General features: G+C 44.4%; 2 protein-coding genes across 2 annotated transcripts; both read left to right on the top strand.

Annotated features, from left to right (window-relative positions):
• Nucleotides 1–1,956: 1,956 nt before the first annotated feature.
• Nucleotides 1,957–2,532, top strand: TMEM217 (transmembrane protein 217; the record flags this gene model as incomplete). Its single annotated transcript, XM_079712638.1, has 1 exon — nucleotides 1,957–2,532. One exon carries the CDS (start codon nucleotides 1,957–1,959, stop codon nucleotides 2,530–2,532), a length of 576 nt encoding a protein of 191 aa, XP_079568764.1.
• Nucleotides 2,533–11,323: 8,791 nt separating this feature from the next.
• TMEM217B (transmembrane protein 217B) lies at nucleotides 11,324–11,878 on the top strand (the record flags this gene model as incomplete). Its single annotated transcript, XM_079712080.1, has 1 exon — nucleotides 11,324–11,878. One exon carries the CDS (start codon nucleotides 11,324–11,326, stop codon nucleotides 11,876–11,878), a length of 555 nt encoding a protein of 184 aa, XP_079568206.1.
• Between the last annotated feature and the right edge of the window lie 12,075 nt (nucleotides 11,879–23,953).

Below are 23,953 nucleotides of genomic sequence, written 5' to 3'. Positions count from 1 at the left end.
ATACTTTGAGGACCAGCACAAAGATGTATCCTTCCAGAGAGGGTCTGAGTTTGCTTCTGCCAGGCACTTAGAGACACTTCAGTTTAGGACTACTTTAAACTAGATTTATGACTTAAAAGTTTTTTTGAATACTTCATGTAATTTGGGCTACAAATCTATAAAAAGGTTAGCTATGGTTACAATGTCTCAAGGAGAGATTCCCCCCGCCCCCCCGCATATGTTCAGTGTAGTACTAAGTTCACTTTCCTTGGGGTCTCTTGGGACAAGATGTGGGGGCAGGTTTACTTCTGATTCCCCTTTACTCTAATCATAGACCTTTGGGGCCATGACTAATACAGGGAAGGCCTTCTAATAGACTCCCCACCAGGACTTCCCTGGTGGCTCAGTGGTTGGGAATCTGCCTGCCAATGCAGGGGACATGGGTTTGATCCCTGGTCCGGGAAGATCCCACATGCTGTGGAGCAACTAAGCCGGCAAGCCACAACTACTGAGCCTGCTCTCTAGAGCCTGTGCTCCGCAACAAGGGAAGCCACCACAATGAGAAGCCTGTGCACCACCACGAAGAGCGGCCCCCAGTCACCACAACTAGAGAAAGCCCACGCACGGCAATGAAGACACAGCACAGCCTAAATTAATTAATTAATTAATTTTTAAAAAATAGACTCCCCACCTTGGTGGACCCTGAGCTTTAATTTCATTCCTCCTTACCTTACAGAGTTCTCATAATGAAATTCAAGCTTGCCCAGATTGGCAAATACCCTCGGAGCAAATTTGACTTTCATGTTTGCTCACTGGTCCCAATTCCTGAATTCCAATAGTCTTTGGTCTCCTACCTCTTATCTTGTCAGCTCTTCTGTGCTTTCAAGAATATTTAAAAACTATTTTATACAGCAGTTTTTAGTTGTTGGGGGTTTTTTTTGCAGCAAGTTGGCCCCAATAACCTTAGCAATCAGAAGTCCCTCTGTTTTATCTTTTCTTCCTTTTTATTGATTTCTGTTCTTGTATTTATTTTCTCCCTCCTTTTTTTTTTTTTGTTCTTATCGTTGGTTGTTTTTTTTCCCCCTTACTTCTTGGGTTGAATGCTTAGTTCATTATTGCCTTTTCTTTTTCCATGATAAGGCTATTCTATTCTAAGTTTCTAAATTTCCCTTAAAGTACGCCTTTCATTGTATTCCTTAAGTTTTGGTATGTAGTGGAGGAGTGATTGCTCAAAGCCTAATTGTTTTCATCAACTCACCCCAGCAGGACCATTGCGCTACCCTGATTTTTTCCTGAGATACCTGCACTCAATGCCTGGATAATGCGGCCAATTTTCCCCATCAGGGGGCAGCAATGGTTGCCCAAAGCAATGCTGGAAGAGATGAGAGCATAATTTAAACTAACTTTTTCTGGGAATTCCCTGGCAGTCCAGTGGTTAAGACTCCACTCTCCCAATGCAGGGGGCCCAGGTCTGGGAACTAAGATCCCACATACTGTAACTAAGTCCACGTGCCTCAACTAGAGAAGCCTGCAGCCAAAAATAAATAAACAAAATTTAAAAATATGTAAACTAACTTTTTCTATTCAGTGTTTTTCAATACTGCCTACATATGAAAATCACAGGGAGGTTTTTAAAAATACTGATACCTGGGTCCTACCCAGAGAATGTTCTAATTGGTGTGGGGTGCTGACTTTCAGTGACTGTAATGTGGAGCCGGCATTGAGAGCAACTTCTCCGATTTATCTGCTCACTGCCACCAAGGCCCAGACTGCATCTCCCTCCTCCCCACTCACACTCCCAATTAATTTTAAACACTCTTCTGTCTTTCTCAAAGCTGTTATTGCCTGGTTTCCATATTTCTCTCTACTGTTTCTCCAAGTGACTTTGGGGAAGGAGGTAGAAACCCTGGTAATTTACCACATTGGCAGGAATCAGAATTCTCCCCCATATTATTTGTCTTCACAGGAGGTCTCAGCATGAGACGGCAGCACTGTTGTGGGATGACCGCCAAAACGGGCTCCGTGTTATCAGGGGTCTTTACCATCATGGCCATCGACTTGTACCTCATCTTCGAACAGAAGTACTTAAGGAGAAGCAATTGCACTGAGCTTACCCCACAGACCAAGAGTACAAGTATCCTGATAAAACAGTTCATGATCTGCTGGAGTTTGACTATCGTCTTCTTCCTATCATTCATCACCATCATCATCTGCTTCTTGCTCCTATACTCAGTATACGCCCATATGTACAAGGGCCTGGTGATCTACATCATCTGGATCTTTTTCTATGAAACTGTAAACATTGTAGTACAAACACTTACCAATGATGATTCTAACATTGGAGAAGTCAGAATCATGCGCTGGTTTGGTTTGGTGTCCCGTATATTGGTGCACTGTTTTTGGATGTACTTTGTCATCACCTATGCCTACATGATCTACAAAAATCAAAGCCAGGGCAATATCATGTCCTACAACAGACGTATTTCTAGAGGCCGTGGAGAATTCCCACGGCGGAAATCAAAGATAATACACTTTACCCACCGGCCACTATAGTCAATGACGTTGGCCCTTTTCCGTGATAGGCAGATCTCCCAGGTTCTCATGGTAGTTCAGTTTCCATCTCTTTCACTTTTCAGCAAGCAGAGACTCTACTGCCACACTTTTGGGGGGATACGGAGAGAAAAGTGATTATAGTCACAACTGGAACACGCTGCTCATTAAGGATGTTTAATTAAAGGACATTTTATTATCAATCACTCTTTGAGTTCCTCTTCCCTTGTCTTGTCATTACCTCCTTATTGGTCAAAACGAAGAGGGTGAGGAATGAAATCAAACTGAATTGCAGTCTGGCAATCCTTTCATCTTGGTATATCTTCATCAGGCTTCAACCCACAGCTCTCTGATGTAACCCAGCGACAGGCAAACCTGTATTTATATCTGAGTGTTATAGCACAAAGAATAGTGTTGGGGCCTTGAGGTCGCTTTGTGTTATGGTTTTTCTCCCTACGTCCTCTATACTATATTCCAGATAAGTAAAAGAATAAAAATAGAGAAAAATCATACTTCATTTTCTGTCTTGACTCCCCGCCCCCCAAATTTTCAAGGAGCACAAAAGACACTTGTGGTAAATCAAAAGGTATTTGTTAAACTTTTCTGTCGGTCACTGTGCTGGACACTGCAGGAGGATACAGAAAAGTATAAGATATGAGGCCTGACCTTGAGGATTTTTCAGTTTAGTGGGAGAAACTAAATCATGTTTATGAATCAATTAGCCAACCACATAAGACAGTACAAGATTACACACTATCACATAACAACAAACTTCACTTTGAATTCAGGTTCAGAGATTGTCAGAAGCAGTTTAAGCCAGAATGGAAGACAAACCGAGCAAACCTCTACTTCAAACATTAGACATTATGTTAAGTGTTTGTTTACTTAATAGCTTTCTTGAGGTATAATTGACATACAGTAAACAGCACATGTTTAAAGAATATAATTTGGTGAGTTTTGACACTACTATATCCCAGTGAAACCATCACCGTAATTGAATTGATGAACACATGTATCACCCCCAAAAGTTTCCTCCTAATCCCTGCCCCTTCTTGCACCACACACCCCCGCCATCACAAGGTACTGATTTGCTGTCCCTATATATTAGTTTGCATTTTGTAGAATTTTACATAAATGGCATCATACAGTACATAATCTTTATTTTTCGTTGCCTGGCTTCTTTTGCTCAGCCTAAGACCTTAAAGATTCACCCATGTCATTATGTATATTGATAGTTCATTCTTTATTGCTGAGTAGTATGCCATGGCATGAATGTACCACAGATTGTTTATCCATTTGCCCACTGAAAGACATAGAGTGGTTTGTAGTTTGGGGCAATTATGAATAAGAACACTATAAGCAATTGTGTACAAGGCTTTGTGTGGATTTATGATTTCATTTATCTTGAGTAAATACCATTTTTACTTTTTAAGAAATTAGCAAACTTTTTTCCAGAGGGGATGTACCATTTTATACTCCCAGTGTATGAGAATTCCAATTCCTTCACATCCTTGCCAGTACTTCGTATAGACAATACGTTTTTCATTTTAGCCATTCTAATATATATATATATATAGAGAGAGAGAGAGAGAGAGAGAGAGAGAAAGAGAGAGAGAGAGAGAGAGAGAGAGAGAGAGAGAAGAGAGAGTGAGTATATAGTGGCATCTCATTGTGGTTTTAACTTTCATTTCTTTAATAACAAATGATGTTGAGCATCTTTTCATGTGCTTATTTAGCATTCTTATATCTTTTTTGGTAAGGTGTCTGTTCAAATCTTTTGCCCATTTTTTTGTTTTATTCACTAGTTTGTCTTATTTTTTAGATTCCATATATAAGTGAAAACATACAGTATTTGTCTTTCTCTGTCTGACTGATTTCACTAAGCATAATACCCTCCAGTTCCACCCATGTTGCTGCAAATGACAAAATTTCATTATTTTTTATGGCCGAGTAGTATTCCATTATATATATATGAATATGTATATTATATATAATATATATATTGGAATATATATATTATATATAATATATATATTCCATTCATCTGTTGGTGGACATTCAGGTTGCTTCTACCTTTTGGGTATTGTGAATAATGCTGCTGTGACTATGGTTGTCCTCAAGTTTCATCCGTGTTGTAACATGGGTCAGAATTTTCTTCCTTTTTAAGGCTGGGTAATATTCCATTATATGAATACACCACATTTTATTTATCCATTCATTCATTGATGGGCATTTGGGTAGTTTCCAACTTTTGGCTATTGTGACTAGTGCTGCTGTGAATGTTGGTGTACAAGTATCTGTTCAAATCTCTGCTTTCAATTCTTTTGGTGGGTATATACTCAGAAGTGGAGTTGCTGGATAATATGATAATTCTATTTTTAACTTTTAGAGGAACTGTCATACTGTTTTTCTCCACAGAGGTACTATTTTACATTCCACCAACAGTGCACAAAGATTCTAATTTCTCCACATCTTCCCCAGCACTTATTATTTTGGTTTTTTGATAGTAACCATTCTAAAGGGTATGAGGTGGTATCTCACTCTGTTTTTAATTTACATTTCCCTAATGTTTCGTGATGTTGAGAATCTTTTCATGTGCTAATTGGTCCTTGTATATCTTCTTTGGAGAAATGTCCACTGAAGTCCTTTGCCCATTTTTAATCAGGTTATTTGTGTTGCTATTGTTGGGTTATAGAAGTTCTTTATACATTCTTATTTATCACATATCTGATTAGCAAATAATTTCTCCTGTTCTACGGGTTGCCTTTCCACTCTATTGATGTGTCCTTTTTTACAATTTATTTATTTATTTATTTATTTATTTATTTAGGCTGCAAAGGGTCTTAGATGCAGGATGCCGGATCTTCATTGCAACATGCGGGATCTTTGGTTGGAGCATGTGGGCTCTTAGTTGCGGCATGCGGGCTTCTTAGTTGTGGCATGTGAACTCTTAGTTGCAGCACGCATGCGAGATCTAGTTCCCTGACCAGGCATCGAACCCAGGCTCCCTGCATTAGGAGCGCAGAGTCTTACCCACTAGACCACCAGGGAAGTCCCTTGATGTGTCCTTTTATGCATGGAAGTTTTTCATTTTTGTGTGGTCCAATTTATATATTTTTTCTTTTTTTTCCCCTATGCTTTTGGTGTCATATTCAAGATATCATTGCCAAATCTAATGTCATGAAGCTTTCCCCTTAGTTTCATAGTTTTAACTGTTAGATTTAGGCCTTTGACTCATTTGAAGTTAATTTTTGTATATGGTATAAGGTAAGGGTCTAACTTCCTTCTTTTGTGTGTGGATATCCAGTTTTCCCAATACCATTTGTTGGAAGGACTGTCCTTTTCCCCGTTGAATGGTCTAGTCACCCTGCTGAAAATCATTTGACCATATGTATTAGTCTGCTCAAGCTACCATAACAAAATACCATGGACTGGGTGGCTTAAAAAACAGACTTTTATTTTCTCACAGTTCTAGAGGCTAGAAATACATAATCAAGGTGCCAGCAAATTCAGTTTCTGGTGAGAGTTCTCTTCCTGGCTTAAAGATATCCACCTTCTCTCTGGTCATTGTATGGTCTTTCTTCTGTACACAGGTTGGGAGACAGAGTGAGCTCTCTGGTATCTCTTCATTTTTTTATAAGGATACCAATCCTACTGGGTTAGAACCCCACCCTTATGACTACATTTAAGTTTTATGACCTCCCTAAAGGCCCTCTCATCAGTCACATTGGGGGTTAGGGCTTCGACATATCGATGTTGGGGTAGGGGACACAATTTTGTCCATAATGCAAGAGTTTATTTATGGGCTCTCTATTCTATTCTATTGGTCTGTATGTCTGTCTTTATGCCAGACGTTCACACTGTTTGATTAATATAGCTTTGTAATACATTTTGAAACCAGGAAGTGTGAGACCCTCAACTTTGTTCATCTTTTTTGAGATTGTTTTGGTCATTGGGGGTCCCTTGAGATCTTATATGAATTTGAGGATGGATTTTTCTATTTCTTAAAAAAAATCCTGTTGGGACTTTTTTTTTTTTTTTTTCTTTTTGCGGTACGCGGGCCTCTCACTGCTGTGGCCTCTCCCGTTGCGGAGCATAGGCTCTGGACGCGCAGGCCCAGTGGCCGTGGCTCACGGGCCCAGCCACTCTGCGGCATGTGGGATCCTCCCGGACCGGGGCACGAACCCGTGTCCCCTGCATCGGCAGGCAGACTCTCAACCATTGCACCACCAGGGAAGCCCCTGTTGGGACTTTGATAGGGATTACATTGAATCTGTAGATCACTTTAGGTAGTATTGTCATCTTTTTTTTTTTTAAATAAATGTATTTATTTTATTTTATTTATTTTTGGCCGCATTCGGTCTTCGTTGCTTCGCACAGGCTTTCTCTAGTTGCGGCGAGAGGGGGCTACTCTTCGTTGTGGTGTGCGGGTTTCTCATTGCGGTGGCTTCTCTTGCTGCAGAGCATGGGCTTTAGTTGCGTGGGCTTCAGTAGTTGTGGCTCACGGGCTCTAGAGCGCAGGCTCAGTAGTTGTGGCACACGGGCCTAGTTGCTCCGCAGCATGTGGGATCTTCCTGCACCAGGGATCGAACCAGTGTCCCCTGCACTGAAAGGCGGATTCGTAACCACTGTGCCACCAGGGAAGCCCACTATTGTCATATTTTTTTTTAATATATAAATCTATATATTTTATTTTATTTATTTATTTTTGGCTGTGTTGGGTCTTCATTGCTGTGCACGGGCTTTGTCTAATTGCAGTGAGCAGGGGCTACTCTTTGTTGTGGTGGGTGGGCTTCCCATTGCAGTGGCTTCTCTTGTTGCGGAGCTCTAGGTGCACAGGCTTCAGTAGTTGTGGCACATGGGCTCAGTATTTGTGGCTCACGGGCTCTAGAGCGCAGGCTCAGTAGTTGTGGCGCATGGGCTTAGTTGCTCCGAAGCATGTGGGATCTTCATGGACCAGGGCTCGAACCAATGTCCCCTGCATTAGCAGGTGGTTTCTTAACCACTGCTCCACTAGGGAAGTCCCTGAACTTCATTAAGTCTTGAGACCAGGTGTGATCTCAGTTAAAAGACCATGGGTTCAAGTCCCAATCTGCGTTATGGTTGGATTCAAGTCCCAATCTGAGTTACACGGTTTCAAAACCACTTCTTTCTGCCCCTCTCCCAGCTCAGCCAGGTAGAAACTCTACTCCAGACTGGTGCAGCCAAGAACACAGGGCTCCCTTTCCCTTATCCCCCAGTCAGGGTTTTCTTCCCAGGAGGAGCCAGACATTGGCATTTCTCACCTTGTGTCCCAGGTACCTGTTGCTGAGGCTAAGAGGTGCGGCTCCCTTCTGATGCCTAGTCTCTACTCATGGGATGGAGGCATTACCTTAGGTGTGGCACCACTGAGAATACTGGGGCTCCAATTGCCCTTGCCCCAGGTTGTAAGGTAGTGGTTCCAATGACAGGAGAGGCAAGCCAGGATGACCCCAGACTACTGTCTTCCCTTTCCCACAGAGCACTCAGCTCCTAAAGCAGGAGTATCACTAAGACAGAAGCATACAGTTGTCCCCTCCCCCAATGCCAGAGCCGTGGACCAGAGGTTTTGGCTGAGGCAGAGGAGAAGTAAGCCATAAAATAGATATTTGCAATCTCTCCCCCAAAGGAACTGGTTTTCTTTACATAACAGAACAAGAATTTCAAGCCTAAAGGTGCTCTAAATAGTGACAGTTGTGGCAAAAAGCAATTGAGAGGAGATGTGTAGATCACACATGAAGATTCAGGCTAAACTGTAGGCTAGCTAGTTTTCAGGAGAGTAGTGGGGAAAGAAACGATTGGAAGAAGCCCTCCTGGGGTCAGAACGAACATCAAACACTGACTTCTGGAAATATTACTTCAAAGGAGACTGAATTTGATCGGATGGTCTATAGAGCAATTTATGCCCCATGTCAGTACTGAAAACAAAAGGGCAATCAGCCAGCTATTAGTAGGCCTTAACAGCTGGGTGTGGTCAGAGAAAGAGGGAGAAGAGTTCTGGCAAAACCACTGTTATCCTAGAATCACTGTGGGCATATCCTAAGCTGCACCTCTATGAGAAGCAACATCAGAGGCTTCACATGTGGGTGTTGGGTGGTGAGGGGGTGGGGGGGCTGGAGAATATAATTTACTAAAAAAATCCAGCCAGTGACACTGAGCTGGGCCCTGCGGGGTTTCTCGGCACAAAGCCTTTCTGTGTCCCTCATTTCTTTGATTACTGGAAATAGCCTTCATTCAGCCTCCATTACCTTCCCCAACTTCCAATGGACAGATTCAAGCAGTTGTTATTTAGGGAAGGGAGGGGATGCCAGACAAGGGAGAAACAAACAGTCAAGAGAAACAATAGTGCAGCCTTGAGATAAGGTCACACAAAGATATCTTTGAGCTGTTTTTCAGATACTGAAACCCCCTCCAGGTGGGAGAAGGTAACTATTAATGATGGTATGCTACCCACAAGCATGTGGACCCCAGAGGAGTTGGAACCTTAAGGTTGATGATGCTGACTCCTACTTACCTCACCATCAACCCATCAGAAGAATGCAAGCCCATCACTGCCTTGATCCTTATCACCTACCTCCCACCACAAGCCCTGTCTATAAGACCTCTCCCTATTCCCCAGGGAAGGGGCACAGTTTTTGAGGCCTAGCCTACTGTGTTCCCTCTTTGCCTGGCAAAGAAATAAAGCTACTCTTTCTCTTTCCTCTGAAATTCTGTCTCTTTCTTTGCCCCCTTTCTGACCCATGGCCCCCACAGGAGCAAGAAAGATTTTTCTTAAATGCTCTGGAAGCTGCTCTGTGAGTAGGGACGAGGTTTAGTTGATGCAGACAGGGAAGTATCGGTGCAGCTATCCACCGGCCAGCACACTGCCTCTCCCACCCCACATGGGACCCTTCAGGGCCTGGGGTGCAGTGAGAGGTCTGTGTCTCAAGGACTGAACTGTGGAGTCACAGTTGGGAGGTTAGTGGGGTATAAGGTGTAAAAATATTTGGGCTGAACCTTGAAAATACTATGCTGGGGGGGAAAGGATAAACTGGGAGATTGGGATTGACATATACATGCTATTATACATAAAACAGATAACTAATAAGGACCTACTGTATAGCACAGGGAACTCTACTCAATACTCTGTAATGACCTATATGGGAATAGAATCTAAAAAAGAGTGGATATATGTCTAACTGATGTACTTTTCTGTACAGCAGAAACTAACACAACATTGTAAGTCAACTATACTCCAATAAAAAAATTTTTTTAAACCTAAAAAAAGAAAAGAAAATATTATTCTGTGAAGTAAGCCAGACACAAAAGGACAAATACTCTATGATTCAATTTATATGGGGTACTTAGAGGTAGTCAGATTTATAGAGACAGAAAGTAGAATTAACAGAGGCTGGCGGGAGACGAGGGAGGAAGAATTAGTGTGTGATGAGTACAGAGTTTTTTCTTGGAGAATATGAAAAAGTTGAGGTGGGGGGTGGTGATGCTTGCACAACAGTATGAATGTACTTAACGTCATTGAATGGTACGCTGAAAGAGGGTTAAAATGGTAAGATTTATGTTATGTATATTTTACCATAGCAATAAAACAATTGCTACTGCCAAAAAAAAAAAAAAAGAATATTTGGGATTGATAGAGTGAGCGAGGAGAAGGCTGGAGGGAGGCAGATGGCAGCCTGTCTGTGCTCTGACAGGACTGAAGAGGAGCCCTGTCCAGTGACCTTAGAAGGAAACCATACCGAACTTCCAACTGGTTGTCCCTCATCGGAAACACATCAACCAGAGGCCTGCACGTGTTCCCCTCGTGTGTGACTGTTCCCCCTCTCTCTGCCCTCACAGTGGTAGCTGGCCAGTGTGGGGAATGAAGAGGAGGCAGCTTTGCTCTGGAGTTCTCCGAACCGGGAGCCAGTAAGAAGGCGATATGATCTGGGAGGGACGATTGCTCCAGGGCCCGCCCTACCACAGCCTTGGGCCCTCCGCCATAAATACCTTCAACAGGTCTTCGAGGGAGCTAGGCAACTCCACCCTGGCTGGAGCCAGCCTCTAGAGTTCAGGTCTAACCTAGGTTGCACCTGGGGGTCTGCCTGCTGGATTGTCGCCTGAACGACCTGGCGACCTGGCTTATTGTTGTGGCACCTTCACCCTGGGCAAACGAGATAGTCAGCCTTGGATCCGTAAACCTTGCCCCATTCCATTCACTGCTGGCTGAATCCTGTGACTTGGGACAATTCTGGGTCAGACCCAGGGAGTAACTCAGGGAAATTACATTTTTAAGGGCTTGGAAGGAAAGAAAAGGGGGCCGAGGGGAAGGTCAGGGATAATTCTAGGCCCTTGAGGAGCCATGCTAGTTTTCTGAGAAAATGTGTTTCTTCGGAGACACGAATATCCCAGTAGGAGCCCAGAACTGACTCTACCATTATTCCAGATACAGGAACTTCCTGATTCCCACAAGCCTGACACCAACAGGAGTACCCTTTGTGCCACCTTAAAGCATGGCTGCCACTGGAAGAGCAGAGCTACCTGAAGATTATTCCAGGCCAGTGATGCCCTCACTTCCCAGTGATGTGCTCACCTGTAGCTAGTGAGGCCAGAGCAGGGTCAGAGCCCGTGTCCCTTGACTTGCAGCCTATTGTCTGTCTATATACCCTTATTACTCTTAGCTCTTCCATTTACATCTAGTGGCTTGAGGATTTGTCCTGGGCTAGCACTGACCTCTTGTCAGGTATCTCCACAATTTTTTTTTTTCCTGCAGCCGATGCTCTGGTAAAACAAGTATAAAATGAATGACAAGAAGTTCTCCTTCATGATGGGCATCTTCTGTATCCTCAACACCATCCAGTTCCTCATCTTTGAAGTGAACGAGGTTGCATACATCGGCTACGAGGACAACTTCAGCATCTACAAGGAGACAAAGTCTGAGCTAGTCTCTTGGGTCACGACCTACAAGAAGCACATCAACATCTGCCTATCCACCATCACCCTCATGGTCAGCTCCTTGTTCCTCTATTGCATCCACATCAGCAACTACGCAGGGCTGCTGTGCTACACCATGTGGATCATCACCTATGAGCTCCTCAGCTTCTCCGTGGTCCTGCTCACCAATGGGACCATCAAAGAGCAGTTCAAGGAGCTGAGGTACTTGCACTTGATTTTCCAGGTCTCCCGAATGATCCTGCACTTTTTCTGTCTGCCCTTCGTCACCAAGTATGCGTACTCCCTTTACAAGGACCTCAAGACTTTAAGCAAGATAGGCCGCTGCAAACACTCCTCTGTTGGTACAGTTGTCTCGTGGCCACCTGTCGGGCTGGGAACCTTGCACCGCAAGTTAAACTAAACTGTGCCAGGAAGAAGGGAGAGAGAGGGACAGCGCTCCCCAGCGGTGGCTTGCCCTTCCCTGCCTGCCTTCTGCTGATTCTCCTTGCCTTTTCTGGGTTCTCGAGTTTTATGCGCTTAAGAATGACCCTTGGGGGAGGGAGGGTTGCGTGGATCAGTTATTATACATGTGTATTTGTGACTTGTTTTGGCATTTAATTATAGACCGCCCTTGTGCTTACTTAACCATCTCATTGGTGTATCCTGTTGTCTCTCATTGTACCCTCCTCTCTGCACATCCTTAGTTTCTAACTTTTCTCTTGTGGATTGCCCCACTGATGCCTGGTTCTGCTGAATCCTTTATGAGCAGTGCTATTTGATAGAAATTTCTGTGCTGATGGAACAGATCTACATCTGTGCTGTCTACTAGCCACATGTGGCTACTGAGCACTTGGGACATGGTTATTACAATCGAGGAATCAAATTTAAAATTTTATTTGGTTTTAATTACTTTCAGTTTCAATAGCCACGTGTGGCTGGCTTGTGGCTACCATGTTGCAGAGCACAGTAATCTGGAGCCTCATTTTACTCCTGCGTGTAACTGTAGACCCCCTTTCCAACTTCATGCATCACTCTGCTTTCCTCATAATGTTCAGAAAGCAGTTCCTCATGTTGGTTCATAACACAGCAAGAAGAATCCCCATTTAAGAAAGTTCTAGGCTTCCCTGGTGGCACAGCGGTTAAGAATCCGCCTGACAATGCAGGGGACACGGGTTCGAGCCCTGGTCTGGGAAGATCCCACATGCCGCGGAGCAACTAAGCCTGTGCTCCGCAACTACTGAGCCTGTGCTCTACAACCCGCGAGCCACAACTACTGAGCCTGCACGCCTAGAGCCCATGCTCTGCAACAGGAGAAGCCACCACAATGAGAAGCCTGTGCACAACAATGAAGAGCGGCCCCCGCTCGCCGCAACTAGAGAAAGCCCGCGCCCAGCAACGAAGACCCAGAGCAGCCAAAAATAAATAAATAAAATAAATAAGGGCTTCCCTGGTGGCGCAGTGGTTGAGAGTCCGCCTGCCAATGCAGGGGACATGGGTTCGTGCCCCAGTCCGGGAAGATCCCACATGCCGCGGAGCAGCTAGGCCCGTGAGCCATGGCTGCTGAGCCTGCGCGTCCGGAGCCTGTGCTCTGCAACGGGAGAGGCCACAACAGTGAGAGGCCCGTGTACTGCAAAAAAAAAATAATAATAAATAAATAAATAAATAAATAAATAATAAATTTTTAAAAAAGAAAAAGTTCCAAGATTTCTCAACTCAAGCACTATTGACATTTTGGACTGGATAATTCCGTCTCATAGGGGTCTGTCCAGTGCATTGTAGGAGGTCTAGCAGCATCCCTGGCCTCTACCCACTAGATGTCAGTAGCATCCCTCAGCCTCTTTTTTTTTTTTTTTTTAGCATCCCCCAGCCTTGTGACAAACAAAAATATCACTATGCATTGCCAGTTGTTCTCTGGGGGGCAAAATTACCCCCAGTTGAGAACCACGATTTTTTTTTTTTTTTTTTTTTTTTTTGCGGTATGCGGGCCTCTCACTGTTGTGGCCTCTCCCGTTGCGGAGCACAGGCTCCGGACGCGCAGGCTCAGCGGCCATGGCTCACGCGCCCAGCCGCTCCACGGCATGTGGGATCTTCCTGGACCGGGGCACCAACCCGTGTCCCCTGCATCGGCAGGCGGACTCTCAACCACTGCGCCACCAGGGAAGCCCGAGAACCACTATTTTAAAGCAACACACCCCCAGTGCTTAGAGCTGGTATGCCACTACTATTAACTAATGGAGAGTACCTTTAATAAGAGCTCTTTACATTTACCACCTTGTATAGTTTTTGTTTTGTTTTTTTTGTTCATTCGTTTTGTTTTGCTTTTGGCTGCTCACGGGCTTTCTCTAGTTGCAGCGAGCAGGGGCTACTCTTCGTTGCGGTGCATGGGCTTCTCATTGCGATGGCTTCTCTCGTTGCGGAGCATGGGCTCTAGGCGTGCGGGCTTCAATAGTTGCAGCATGCAGCCTCAGTAGTTTTGGCGCGCGGGCTTAGTTGCTCTGCGGCATGTGGGATCTTCCTGAACCAGTGATCAAACCCGTGATCCCTGCATTGGCAGGCAGATTCTTAACCACTGAGCCACCAGGGAAGTCTCACCTTGTATAGTTTTTAATTCTAATGTTCCCATTTTATGGTTTGATGAAACTTGAGACTCAGGCCACTTAAGTGATATGATCAAGGTCCCATAGTATCAAAATCAGGATTTGGATCTAGATCATCTAACTTCTTTTTTTTTTTTTTTTAATTAATTTATTTTTGGTTGCGCTGGTTCTTCATTGCTGAGCGCAGGCTTTCTCTAGTTGTAGTGAGCGGGGCTCCTCTTCATTGCAGTGCACGGGCTTCTCATTGTGGTGGCTTCTCTTGTTGCGGAGCATGGTCTCTAGGCGCATGGGCTTCAGTAGTTGTGGCACTCAGGCTCAGTAGTTGTGGCTTGTGGGCTCTAGAGCACAGGCTCAGTAGTTGTGGTGCATGGGCTTAGTTGCTCCGTGGCATGTGGGATCTTCCTGGACCCGGTCTCGAACCCATGTCCCCTGCGTTGGCAGGTGGATTCTTAACCACTGCACCACCAGGGAAGTCCCTAGATCATCTAACTTCTTATATGACTGTCCTACTTGGTTCCCTGAAGCACTCTTACTTTTACCAAGATAAGAAGAGGGACCTCCTTTTAGAATAATTCCTTTTCCTTCAAAAAATGTTGGGAGTGAAGTCAGGGCCACTGTTTTGACCATGCTCCTCCAAACCATGAGCACAGACAGCAGCCCAGTTTTACTGAACACAATTTGTGCCAGGTAGTATTCTAACAATTCCCTCAATTCTTTCCACCACCCCGTGAGGGACAGATTTAGATCCAGGCCAGGTCCCAAAATGACCACCAGATGGCAGTCAGCAATAAGCTTTTGCTTAGTGCTGTTTGCCTTCTAAACCAGATCCTATAGGGGTGTCTGATTTTGGGATTTAGGGAACCTCAAGCTGATGACTGAGGATTAATAGCATGTGTCTCCACCCTAGTCTCATAATGTGTAACTTGGTACCAGAAACAAAAAACGAAATAGGCCAACTTCAGGGTTTTAATCCCCTGTCCCAGCTGGGGTAGCAGTGGGAAGGTCATGTGTGTGGGTGCAGGTGTGGGTGTGTGTGGGTGTGGGTGTGGGTGTGTGTGTGGGTGTGTAGAAGGGGTGGAGAGAGAAACAGAGTTCCAAGAATTAGCTCAGCTAAGAGTTACCTGCTGCCCTCAGATACAAGGCTGTGAGCGCCTCGACACCAAGAGTCCTTGGAAAGTGCTGTGTCCACCTCCACTTCCCAGCCTCCCATTCTCTCTGCAACTCCTTCCACTCCACTGAGACAGCTCTTGTTAAGCTGATATCCACGCTGCCCAATCCTGAGCTCAGCCTTCCCTTGCCAGACCTCTCCATGGCTTTTGACCAGCTGATCCCTCCCTGTCCTGCAAACAGGTTTCTCTTTTGGCCTATGGGACACCAGGGCCACCACTCTCCATTCACCACCTACATCACTGGCCCTCCTCCATCTCCTTTGCTGGTCCCTCTGCATCTCCCTGACCTCCAAACATTGACGAGCTCCCAGGCTCAGTCCTTGGTGCCCTTCTCTTCTCTGTCTGGGTCACTCCCAGCTCTCCTGGCTCAGGCCCGTCATGGGTAACCCCCATATGGACAGCTCCTGTCTGGACCTCTCCCTGAAATCTGTACTTGTTGGTCCAATCGCCTCCTTGCTGTGGCAGGTGCCTCTATATGGTTCCCAAAGGTCCCTGCCAATTGATATTCACACTCGTCACCTCCCCTTGAGTGCAGGCTGGGCTAGCAACCCTCTTCTAATAAATAAAACACAGCAGAAGTGATAGGATGTCATCTCTAAGATTAGGTTACAAAACCACGATGACCTCAGGGTTGCTCGCTCTCTCCACGGGAGGCCAGCTGCCACACTGGGAGCATCTCAATGGAGAGGCTGGCATGGTCAGGAAGGACGTTGCTAACCAACAGCCCCCAAGGACTTAAGTCCTACCAACAGCCTCCTAAGTGAGCTTGGAAGCAGATCCTCCCCAAGTCGAGTCTTGAGAGGGGCCCCAGCCCCAGCTGGACACCTCCACTGCAGGTGAGAGCCCCTGAGTCAGAGGACCTGTGCCAGCTGCACCGGGGTTTCTGACCCACAGAAACTGTGACATAGATGCGTGTTCTCTTAAGCTGCTATGTTTGGGGGTAATTTGTTACAAAGCAATTGATAAGTAATACATGTGCCCAGTAGCTATCTCAAAACCTGTTGCGATCCATACTTGTGGTGGTTTTCTCCCATAAAGCTGCCCTAACGCCCAGTCTTTCCCTCCTCCACCCTTCCAGTTGCTCAGGTCAAGGACCCAGGAATCATCCTTGGGTTCTCTCTCTCTCGCAGCCTTTACCCAACTCCTCAGAAAACCCTATCAGCTCCACCTTAGAGGGATCCTGCTGAAACCTAAGTCAGATCATGTTTCTCCCTCTACTCTGCTATTCACATCCTGCCAGGGCTCCCCACTACACTCAGAGGACAAATCCCGAGTCCTCATCATAGAATGTTGGGTGCTAAGTGATCCAGTTCCCTGCCATCCCTCCAATCTCCTTCCTAACCATTCTGTCCTTCCTCCCTCTGCTCCAGCTGCCCTGGCTGCCTTGCAGTTCCTCTTACACACCCAGCACACTCCAGCCTCAGGGCCTTTGCACCTGTCTCTTCAGCCTGGGATGTTCTTACTCCAGGGGTCCACTGGCTTCCTCTCATTTCTTTCAGGGGTCTGCTCAAAAGCCATCACAGAGCTCTTCCCGACCAACCTATGTGAAGCAGCTCCTCCCCCCACCCCTCTGTAACCCACTTACCCTGCTTTACCTTTTCCATAACACATATTATCACCTGACTTACTATATACAGTTATCTCCCCCCAAAATATAAGCACCATATTATCTTCACTGCTATTTTCCCAGCACCGAGAACAACACATAACAGGTGCTCGATAAATATTTGTGGAATGAATGGGCCTGAACCCTCAGCAGAATACAATGGCCTGTTCCTTGTTTTCGAAATGATGCTTCCAGTAGCTGGGCTGATGATGGGCAAATTACTACTCTGCTCTTTTGGCCTCCTCTTCCTACTCCTTTTTTTCTCTCACTCACTTCTGGAGACTCTGGTGAAGACTGTAGACAGTTACATGTGGGAAAATACCCACAAAGGATACAAGAGTATCAGCTTCCTTGTCCCTTTCCTCCTTCCCTAATCCTTTTCCCTGCACCAGCTGCTGACACTAGAAACACCACCTCGTCTCCCAGCGCCACCTTACCAAGCCTAAAACAAGCGTTTCAAACAATGCAGGAGTCCCTGGGAAGGGCAATACTCTGAGAGCTGTCACCCACACCTGTGAAGATCTCTGGCCTTCCATCCTCCATTTCTTCACTAGGTTTGCTGAGTATCTACTGCATAGCAGGCCCTGAGCTAGGAACAGGGGGATACCCTGAAAAGTAAGACAGCCCACATTTCAAGGGGCTCCCAACCTAGTGAGGGGTGGGGGTCATTCAGGGTAAGCATATCTACGCATACCGCAAAAAAATTTAAAAAAATTAAAAAAGGTTAGCAGGGCTTACTTTCAGGAGAGCTGGAGGGATGTAGGAAACAGAGACTCTGATCTTTTTTTTTTTTAATAATTTTATTTTTTATTGGCCGCACAGCTTACAGGATCTTAGTTCCCTGACCAGGGATTGAACCCTGGTCCCCAACAGTGGAAGCACAGAGTCCCAACCACTGGACCACCAGGGAATTCCCCAGAGACTGTGCTCTTCAAGGGCGCGTGCGAAATCTCACACACCCTGAGTTCCAGTGCACAGGCAGTAATATGAAAGGAGCTTGGGTCAGACCCACCTGCTGACCTTGAGAGCCTCTCAGAGAGGCAGGAGGCAACTGGGACTCCCCCTGGGGACATAGACACTGGCGGAAGTCATTTTAGGGAGATTGTTCTACCACAAGGACACTGGTGCTTGGCAAGCACCATCTTGGAGTCCTCTCTCTAGTCTATTAGCACTGGGGATGGGGGGAGGGAAGTACCAGCCCTGAGAACCGCCCCAGGCCATGCAGCCAGTTGCCCCGGGACCCACCCCTCCTCAACCGGGAGGCCAGCAGTCACAGCATGAGGCAGGGCCTGGCAACCAACAAGGCCAGGGGCCAGCCCCACCTACCAGCATGCCCACAGTGCTCAGCCCCACCACAACAGAAGGACCCATGCAACCCACACAAGGGGCACCCCCAGAGCATATAGCTTTGGTGACCAGAGGGGAGTGTGCTGCTGGGGCCTATAGGACATCTCTAACATAAGGCAACTTCTTCAAGATTAGGAAATGTAACTGACCTAACACATAGAAATAAACACAGATTTTTTTAAAAAAGAAAGAAAAATAAAATAAATAAATACAGAGAATTAGGCAAAATAAGGAGACAGAGGAATATGTTTAAACAGACAAAAACCTCAGAAAAAGAACTAAACAAAGTAAAGATAAGCAAGCTACATGATCAAGGGTTCAAAGTAATGATCATAAAGATGCAGAGTGAACTCAAGAGAAGAATGGATGAACACAGTGAAAATTTTAACAAAGAATTAGAAATATAAAGAAGGACCAAAGAGAGCTGAAGAATACAATGAGTGAAATTTAAAAAAAAAAAAACACTGGAATGAATCAACAGTAGCTTAGATGATACGGAGGAATGGATCAGCAAACTGGAAGACAGAGAAGTGGAAATCACCCAAGATGAACAGAAAAAGAGAATTTAAAAAATAAAGATAGCTGGGCTTCCCTGGTGGCGCAGTGGTTGAGAGTCTGCCTGCCAATGCTGGGGACACGGGTTCGTGCCCCGGTCTGGGAAGATCCCACATGCCGCAGAGCGGCTGGACCCGTGAGCCATGGCTGCTGAGCCTGTGTGTCTGGAGCCCGTGCTCCGCAAGGGGAGAGGCCACAACAGTGAGAGCTCCGCGTAACGCAAAAAAATAAAAATAAAAAAAATAATAAAGATAGCTTAAGAGACTTCTGAGACAACACCAAGCATACTAACATTTGAATTATAGGGATCCCAGAAGGAGAAGAGAGAGAGAAATGGGCTCAAAACTTATTTGAAGAGATAATAGCTAAAAACTGTCCTAACCTGGGGAAAGAAACAGGCATCCAGGTCTAGGAAACATAGAGAGTCCTAAGCAAGATGAACCCAAAGAGGTCCATGCCAAAACATGTTGTAATTAATATGGCAAAAAATTAAAGATAAGAGAGAATCTTAAAAGCAGCAAGAAAAAACAATTAGTTACATACAATGGAACTCCCATAAGACTATCAGCTGGCTTTTCAGAAGAAACTTTGCAGGCCAGAAAGGAGAGGTACAATATATTCAAAGTGATGAGAGGAAAAAACCTACAACAAGAATACTTTAGGGCTTCCCTGGTGGCGCAGTGGTTGAGAGTCCGCCTGCCGATGCAGGGGACACGGGTTTGTGCCCCGGTCCAGGAAGATCCCACATGCCGCGGAGCGGCTGGGCCCGTGAGCCATGGCCGCTGAGCCTGCGCGTCCGGAGACTGTGCTCCGCAACAGGAGAGGCCACAACAGTGAGAGGCCCGCGTACCGCAAAAAAAAAAAAAAAAAAGAATACTTTACCCGGCAAGGTGATCATTTGGATTTGAAGGAAAGATAAAGTTTTACAGATAAACTAAAAGAGTTCAGCACCACTAAACTGACTTTATAAAAAATGTTAAAGGGACTTCTGTAAGCAGAAAAGAAAAGACCACAACAAGAAATCTGAAAATTATGATAAGAAAAGTTTCATTGGTAAAGGCAAACATAAAGGTAGTAGATCAACCACTGATGAAGATAGTAGAAAGGTTAAATGACAAAAGGAATCAAATCATCTTTATTCACAGTAAGTAGTTAAGGGACACACAAAACAAAATGATGTAAAATATGAGGTGAAAAAAATTTTAAAGTGAGTAAGGAGGAATAAAAATGCAGCATTGTTAGAATGCATTTGAACTTAAGAGATCATCAACTTTAAATAATCATATATAAATGTTGTTGTATACAAACCTCGTGGTAACCACAAACCAAAATAGATACACACACAAAAAAACAGAAAGGGAACCAAAAGTAACACTAAAGATAGTCATCAGATCACAACGGAAGAGAGGAAAAGAAGAAGAAAGGAACCAAAAAGAGTTACAAAAACAACCAGAAAACACAAAACGACCATAAGTACATACCTATCAATAATTACTTTAAAGGTAAATGGACTAAATGCTCCAATCAAAAAACATAGAGTGGGGCTTCCCTAGTGGCGCAGTGGTTGAGAGTCCGCCTGCCGATGCAGGGGACATGGGTTCGTGCCCCGGTCTGGGAAGATCCCACATGCCACGGAGCAGCTGGGCCCATGAGCCATGGCTGTTGAGCCTGTGCGTCTGGAGCCTGTGCATCCGAAGCCTGTGCTCCGCAACGGGAGAGGCCACAACAGTGAGAGGTCCGCGTACCACAAAAAAAAAAAAAAAAAAAAAAGACATAGAGTGGTTGAATGGACTAAAAGAAAAAGACCCATATATATGCTGCCTACAAGAGACTCACTTCAGATCTAATGACACACAAAGACTAAAAGTGAGAGTATGAAAAAAGGTATTCCATGCAAAAGGAAATGAAGAGAAAGCTGCAGTAGCAATACTTATATCAGACAAAATAGACTTTAGAACAAAGACTGTAGCAAGAGACAGAGAAAGACATTACATAATGATAAAGAGATCAATCCAACAAGAAGATATAACAATTATAAATATACATGAACCCAACATAGGAGCCCCTAAATACATAAAGCAAATATTAACAAAAATAAAGGGAGAGGGATTCCTTGGTGATTCAGTGGTTAAGAATCCACCTGCCGATGCAGGGGACAGGGGTTCAAGCCCTGGTCCAGGAAGATCCCACATGCTGCGGAGCAGCTAAGCCCATGCCCCACAACTACTGAGCCTGTGTGCCACAACTACTGAAGCCTGTGCACCTAGAGCTCCACAACAAGGGAAGCCACTGCAGTGAGAAGACCGCACACCACAACGAAGAGTAGCCCCTGCTTGCTGCAACTAGAGAAAGACCGCACACAGCAATGAAGACCCAATACAGCTAAAAATAAATAAATAAATGAAAGGGGAGAAATTGACAGTAACACAATAATTGTAGGGGACTTTAGCACCCCACTTACATCAATAGATATATCATCTATACAAAAAAATCAATGAGGAAACACAGGCCTTAACTGACACATTAGATTAGATGGACTTTATATATATATATAGAGAGAGAGAGAGAGAGGGGTGGGGGGGAACATTCCACCCAAAAGCAGCAGAATACACATTCTTTTCCAGTGCACATGGAACATTCTCCAGGATAAAACACACACTGGGCCACGAAAAAAGTCTCAATAAATGTATAAAGATTGAACTCATATCAAGCACCTTTTCCAACCACAGAGGTATGAGACTAGAAATCAACTACAAGAAAAGAATTGTGGAAAACACAAACGTGGAGGCTAACAATATGCTACTAAACAACCAATGGGTGACTGAAGAAATCAAAGAGGACATCGAAAAATACCTGGAGACAAATGAAAATGGAAACACAATGATCCAAAATCTATGGGATGCAGCAAAGGCAGTTCTAAGAAGGAAGTTTATAGTGATACAAGTCCACCTCAGGAAACAAGAAAAATCTCAAAACAAACAAACAAAGCAATCTAACTTCACACCTAAAGGAACTAGAAAAAGAGGAGCAAACAAAACACAAAGTTAGTAGACAGAAAGGAATAATAATGATCAGAGCAGGCCAAAAACCTGCCATAAGACCCTGCCTCGGTGGATTTCTCTCTTCTAGAGGTCCTCAAAATATCAAGATTCCTGCACCTGCCAGAAGAGTCTTTCCCATTCACTTAATAAGGCTGCTCAGAACCCAAGAGTCTCCAATTTCTGGGGGGACCAGGCAGAGAGAAAACAAAAATATCTCAATTCTACCCACAGGTGTAGTTTACCAAATTGCTGTAAATCATAACTAACTTAAGGAAAAGGCTTCCCTGTATCTGGAAAACACAGATCAAAACCAGTAATATTCCAGGGCTTCCCTGGTGGCGCAGTGGTGGAGAGTCTGCCTGCCGATGCAGGGTGCGTGGGTTCGTGCTCCTGTCCGGGAAGATCCCACATGCCGCGGAGCAGCTGGGCCCGTGATCCATGGCCGCTGAGTCTGCGCGTCCGGAGCTTGTGCTCCGCAACGGGAGAGGCCACAACAGTGAGAGGCCCGCGTATCGCAAAAAAAAAAAAAAAACCCAGTAATATTGCAGACAAAAACCACAAAAATTATAACCATATTCACCAGTTTACTCAGTAACCAATCCTTTTGTTAACTTTTTATGAAGCCATCAGGTCTTCCATTAGGATTCTTTAATTTCTTACCCAGTTCAGCCAAATGATCTAAAATTTATCAGAGACCTGTACTGGTCAAAAGGTCTTTCCTACAAATCTTCTTAAAGATGAAGCACTTTTCAAATGAAAACTACAATGAGGCACCAACTCACACCCGTCAGAAGGCCATCATTAAAAACACTACAAATAACAAATGCCAGAGAGGATGTGGAGAAAAGGGAATCCTCCTATACTGTTGGTGGGAATGTAAATTGATACAGCCACTATGGAAAACAGTATGGAGGTTCCTCAGAAAACTAAAAATATAGTTACCATATGATTCAGGCAATCCCATTCATTCCTGTGCATATAGTCAGACAAAACTCTAATCCAAAAAGATACACGCACTCCTATGTTCATAGCAGCACTATCCACAATAGCCAAAACATGGAAACAACCAAATGTCCATCAACAGATGAACAGGTAAAGAAGATGTGGTACATATATACAATGGAATACTACTCAGCCATAAAAAAGAACAAAATAATGCCATTCACAGCAACATGGATGCAACTAGAGATTATCATATTAAGTGAAGTGAGTCAGAAAGAGAAAGACAAATACCATATGATAACAATTATACATGGAATCTAAAATATGACACAAATGAACCTATCTACAAAACGGAAACAGACTCACGGACATAGAGAACAGACTGGTGGTTGCCAAGGGGGAGGGGATTGGGGAAGGGATGGAGTGGGAGGTTGGGGTTAGCAGATGTAAGCTTTTATATATAGAATGAATAAACAACAAGGTCCTACTGTAAATCACAGAGAACTATATTCAATATCCTATGATAAACCATAATGGAAAAGAATATTTAAAAAAAAGAATGTAGGGACTTCCCTGGCGGTCCAGTGGTTATGACTCCACACTTCCACTGCAGGGGCAACAGGTTCAATCCCTGGCTGGGGAGCTAAGATCCCACATGCCACAGCGCGGCCAAAAAAAAAAAGGTATATATATGTATAACTGAATCACTTTGCTGAACAGTAGAAATTAACACAACATTGTAAATCAACTATACTTCAATGAAAAAAATTAAATTAAAAAAGATGAAGCACTTTGCAATAGCATCAGAGTACAATAACTGTCTATAAATGACAAAAGACTTAAAAAGGACAGTTCAACAACTGATTACTATGTAATCAATGAAAAAACTTGGCTACAATAACTAGAATTATGACTGATTATAATCAACCTTTAAAAACCTTAATCTCTAGCAAAAACCAAGAAGCAAGTAATTGTGAACTCTGTCATACCAGCATTTCCTGACTGGAAAACTTATGCTTTAGTTTTCCTCTTGTAAGAAGGCAAAGACCCGACAGCAATTAACGTTCCAATATTTTATCCTATTTGAAATGACCCAGAGAGCTCAGTTTTCCTGCTAGAGTTTAAAAAGGCCTTTTTTTTTTTTTTCTTCACTCTTAGAGATCACATATGATTAGATTAAAGTTCCTGAGAGCCCAGGTAGGTCATTTACATCTCAAAGGCACAGGAAGAGAAATATCT

This window comes from Hyperoodon ampullatus, assembly GCF_949752795.1.
Source record: "Hyperoodon ampullatus genome assembly, chromosome: 10".
NCBI lineage: Eukaryota > Metazoa > Chordata > Mammalia > Artiodactyla > Ziphiidae > Hyperoodon > Hyperoodon ampullatus.
Note: the sequence above shows the minus strand (reverse complement) of the source record. Positions and strands in the feature narration are given on the sequence as shown.